We start from the raw sequence: 5612 nt of genomic DNA, 5'->3' as shown, positions 1-5612 counted from the left end.
TAGAATATGATCATATGTGCCATTTAGCAGACGCTTTTATCCAAAGCGACTTACAGTCAGTCATTTTACATATGGGTGGCCCCAGTGGAAATTCATCCTATGGTATTTGCTGTTGTAAGCGCCATGCTCTACCGATTCAGCCACACAGGGCCACCCAAACATACACACATACACACACACACATACACTCATACACCTATACACACACACATACACACACACTCATACACACATACACACACACCCATACACACATACACACACACTCATACACACATACTCATACACACATACACACATACACACACACTCATACACACATACACACACACTCATACACACATATACACACACTCATACACACATACACAAACACATATACACATACACAAACACACATACACACACACACACATACACACACACACATACACACACACACACACACACACACACACACACACACACACACATACACAAACACATACACACATATACACATACACAAACACATACACACATGTACACATACACACATACACACACACACATACACACATATACACACACACACACACAAAGACATGTGAGAGGCTTGCTAGAAATGTTGCTGTTTCAGATTGTGGTCCGCCCCACCTGAAGGGTACAGCTCTCTCTGTCTTAGGGGATTTCCTGGTGAACAAGTCCCAACACACCCAACATATCTACCTCCCTCTACAGTACCTGCAAGCTTCTTCTCCACAGATTGGTTTTTTTTTTACAACTATTTGAACCAGTTTATCATAAAAGAAACAATTCCCAACATGTCTCAACTGTCATGTGTAATAAATTCATTGGGACTGAGTTCTGTTAGGTTGTTAAACCTTTTGTACGTTAGACTGCAACATTAGCTACTGTACAGACAGTGTGTCTCAAGCTCAAAGGTCACATGTACTGCATTTTTCACTTGACACAATTACTCCCCTTTCTGAGTTTCAAAGGTCACAGATCAGTATGTTAGCCTGGTGCCAGATCAGTATGTTAGTCTGGTGCCAGATCAGTATGTTAACCTGGACCCAGATCAGTATGTTAGCCTGGTGCCAGATCAGTATGTTAGCCTGGTGCCAGATCAGTATGTTAGCCTGGTCCCAGATCAGTATATTAGCCTGGTCCCAGATCAGTATATTAGCCTGGTGTCAGATCAGTATGTTAGCCTGGTCCCAGATCAGTATATTAGCCTGGTGTCAGATCAGTATGTTAGCCTGGTCCCAGATCAGTATGTTAGCCTGGTCCCAGATCAGTATGTTAGCCTGGTCCCAGATCAGTATGTTAGCCTGGTCCCAGATCAGTATGTTAGCCTGGTCCCAGATCAGTATGTTAGTCTGGTCCCAGATCAGTATATTAGCCTGGTGCCAGATCAGTATGTTAGCCTGGTCCCAGATCAGTATGTTAGCCTGGTGCCAGATCAGTATGTTAGCCTGGTCCCAGATCAGTATGTTAGCCTGGTCCCAGATCAGTATGTTAGTCTGGTCCCAGATCAGTATATTAGCCTGGTGCCAGATCAGTATGTTAGCCTGGTCCCAGATCAGTATGTTAGCCTGGTGCCAGATCAGTATGTTAGCCTGGTCCCAGATCAGTATGTTAGTCTGGTGCCAGATCAGTATGTTAGCCTGGTCCCAGATCAGTATATTAGCCTGGTCCCCAATCTGTTTGTGCTGTCCTGCCAACTCCTATTCAGGGGTGTAGCGCAGTTTCGCATGCCCCTGAAAGGTTGCTTGCTCGAATCCCCAAGCCGACTAGGTGAAAATTCTGTTGATGTGCCCTTGAGCAAGGCACTTAACCTTAATTGCTCTTATAAGTTGCACTGGATAACGGCATCTGGTAAAGGAACAACCAATTTTTTTTCTTCAACGCAACCAACTGGATTTATGTCAACTCTGTCAGACACCATAAAAGTCATTTCATTTTTACACTTATTGTCCAACAGGTGTTTAAAGGCCTTGATTGTCTAATTCTAACATTAGATTATTCAAATATGTAATACAATGTTTTATAGCACTATTAAAAACATTCTGCCATGTTTTTCTAGATTTAGAACATAAAACAACATTTATAAAGCAAACATTATCCCTTAGGTCTAGCATTATCCCTTAGGTCTATCACAGCAAATACTTCAATTGTGTAAGTTGATGTTGCAGAACAGTGACAACATTTTTTTCTTCTGATTATTGACAAAATAATCGATCTTAAAGGAAAACTCCACCCAAAAAAACTATAATTTGGTATTTGTTTCATTAGTCCTTTGTTGACATAGTCCCAAAATGTTTTGCTTGTCAGCAATCAAGTTTTCAAGATATGTAACTTTCAAAATACAGAAATCATCCCCATATAATGCATTTTGCATCATATGATGCTGCGTTCTGCTGTGTTTTTTCATTTCGGGACTATGTCAACAAATGGACTAATGAAACAAATACCCAAAGATATTTTTTACGTGGAGTTTTCCTTTAAGGGCGGTTAATCAGTGATGGAGTTGACAACAAATACTCAACACAGACCTCATATTTTTGCCTCTAAAAATAAAAGTTCAATACAAACATTTGTAAAATATGGAAAATTATTTATTTGAAAATCCCCAATAATTTTTTTTTTTATATCAGATCTTTCAGCACTCTGACGGAGTTGACGTTATACAAAAATATGACTGAGTTTATGTTTTACGGAGTTGACAAAAATGGAATTTTTCTTCTTAATTCAAGTGGTATACACAGTAGCAATTTAGTTTTTCCTCAGTTGCTTTCTGACTCGAAAACTGAATGTAACATATTTGAACCAAAATTCATATTCTATCTAAATCTATCAGGCAGATGGCGTTGACAGTTTATGGTTGTGACCAGGATGATTCCAATATTGTTTAAATCTATCAAAAGTAGAGAACTTTCCAGACCATGAGTGCTCTGGTTGCACTACATGTAATGAGGACATGAAGAAGGGGTCCTTATGGTGTAGCTGACCCTGCTTATTCCTGATTCATTTAGGATTTTAGACAAATCTGACGGAGTTGACCAAACCACCAGACACATCTTTTAGGAATCTAAATTTTTTGGGAGAAATATTCTTTAAAGTTACAGAGGACTATTGCAAGAAACTACATAAGATAATTTTCAGTTAATATCCATTATTGCCAGTTTTTAGAATTATGTGAACTTTTTGGGAGAGCTTGAAATTGGGATCCAGACAAGGGCATTTCCAGGCATAGGGCCGACGTGGAAATGAATAATATTGAAAATATTTTCCTTTATAAAATTCCCCTAAATGTACATTTCAAGCTCAAATAATGCAAAAACAAAACAAAATTATCAACTATTAAAAAAAATACGTTTCCCTGCCGGACAAGAATTGTCCCGACTTTCATGAATCCCTGAGCTAATTTCCTGCTATTCTACACATTTTGCCATGAAGCTGAGAGAAAAATTTGCAGTTTAAAGCAAATTTCCTGTAATAAAAAAATTGTAATTCATGGCTTATGACGTGTTGATATGCTATCTTGCGGGGCTGCAGAGGGTTGGGTGCTATTCTAGTGCTCCAATTGTAATTCTGCACAAACAGATCTGGGACCAGGCTAACAGTTAATACATACTTTCACATATGTCCTGACAAAACGTCTCTCATGTTTGTGTTTTACAGAAAGGGTTCACACGACCAGACTTTGCAGACGTGACAATCTAAAAAAGGAACAGATGCAATGTCTCTCGCGCCTTCTGCCAAGTGGCTGGAAACGTATGTGAACACTTAAGTGGTCAAAGACTGGTCTGTACAACTGAAAACATTGCTTCTTGGGCTACTTCCTACTTATGGAGTTAGATGAACTACACCACAGTGCAAGTGACAACAGAGATGGAACCTGTATATTTTAATATAATATGTATTCAATGCTGTAGCTTTGAATGCTGTATGTTTGAATGCTGTATGTACTATATGGTGGAATCAGGGCCTTTTTTTCCTCAATGCAACAAATCAGTCTGCTGTAACCAATAATGCTATGACTTGTTTCTCCTCCCTACCCAGCGTTGTTTGGAACAAACCCAAAGATTTAAGGCCCAATTTTGTTAACCTGGTCCCAGATCAGTTTGTGCTGTATAGCCAACTCTTATGGTCATTGTCACAATACAACACAAAACTGATCTGGGACCAGGCTAGTATTTTGTAGTAGGATGGTTTGCTATCAATGGTGCTTTTACTTTTGCTGAATGGTTGAATTATTGATGTTGTTCATTGTGTTTTTTGTATTAGTTTTTGTGTTGTCTGGGGTTTATCTCTCAGACAAAACCAGAGTATCACTGAAAGTTATAATGAGTTATAAATTAAAACGGAATGTATGTTTTTATGGATGTGTGGAAAAACTGAACTACTGACACCTGAACTGAACTACCGACACCTAAACTGAACTACCGACACCTGAACTGAACTACTGACACCTGAACTGAACTACCGACACCTAAACTGAACTACCGACACCTGAACTGAACTACTGACACCTGAACTGAACTACCGACACCTGAACTGAACTACCGACACCTGAACTGAACTACCGACACCTAAACTGAACTACCGACACCTGAACTGAACTACTGACACCTGAACTGAACTACCGACACCTGCACTGAACTACCGACACCTGAACTGAACTACTGACACCTGAACTGAACTACCGACACCTGAACTGAACTACCGACACCTGAACTGAACTACCGGCACCTGAACTGAACTACTGACACCTGAACTGAAAGCTTTACACTTGTTTTTAGATCAGAGAGAAGACAAAGATCATTAGACTATGAGACCACTCTTATCTCCATCGACCATATGAAAGAAATTATACTAACTAATTTTTACATTGTGCTTTTTAACTGTTAACTGCAGATGTGTGTCGAATAAATCTGGATGATTTGTAACTAATAAAGCTAAAAGTCAATAAATGAGTTTTGTTATTGAGTATGAGAATAGAAAATAGATGTTCTTTCAAGGTTTAATATCAACCAGGGTCAGGACGTTTTTATTGAACAAACAATACATTGGACATGTATTAAATGCATTATGAAAAAACTCCTGCCCTTTTATAACAGGATGAAGCTGCATTTGTGCTCCATGCAGAAGTAGACATTGTTAATGTTGTAAATGGCTATTGTAGCTGGAAACGGCTGATTTTTTATGGAATATCTACATAGGCGTACGGAGGCCCATTATCAGCAACCATCAGTCCTGTGTTCCAATGGCACGTTGTGTTTGCTAATCCAAGTTTATCATTTTAAATGTTAATTGATCATTAGAAAACCCTTTTGCAATTATGTTAGCACAGCTGAAAACTGTTGTGCTGATTAAAGAAGCAATAAAACGGGCCTTCTTGAGACTAGTTGAGTATTTGGAACATCAGCAATTGTGGGTTCGATTACAGGCTCAAAATGGCCAGAAACAAAGAACTTTCTTCTGAAACTCGTCAGTCTATTCTTGTTCTGAGAAATGAAGGCTATTCCATGCGAGAAATTGCCAAGAAACTGAAGATCTCGTACAACGCTATGTACTACTCCAGGGTTCTTCAATTCCAGTCCTGGAGGGCCGAAACACCTCTGTTT

The 5612-nt window shown here is 39.1% G+C and overlaps 1 protein-coding gene across 2 annotated transcripts in view; it reads left to right on the top strand.

The window, feature by feature from the left end:
- The window catches only part of LOC311148547 (plakophilin-3-like), a 51240-nt gene extending 45852 nt beyond the window's left edge, over positions 1 to 5388 (top strand). For both annotated transcript variants that reach the window (XM_084185531.1, XM_084185530.1), the window contains one exon: positions 3667 to 5388. In XM_084185531.1, coding sequence (XP_084041657.1) covers positions 3667 to 3708 — 42 coding nt within the window. In that variant the 3' untranslated portion in view covers positions 3709 to 5388. The remainder of the gene's footprint in view (positions 1 to 3666) is intronic.
- The last annotated feature ends 224 nt before the right edge of the window (positions 5389 to 5612 follow it).

Source organism: Coregonus lavaretus (assembly GCF_964263955.1).
Source record: "Coregonus lavaretus genome assembly, chromosome: 21".
In the NCBI taxonomy this organism is placed as follows: domain Eukaryota; kingdom Metazoa; phylum Chordata; class Actinopteri; order Salmoniformes; family Salmonidae; genus Coregonus; species Coregonus lavaretus.
The sequence above is the reverse complement of the archived record's forward strand: the minus strand, read 5'-3'. Positions and strand labels throughout refer to the sequence as shown.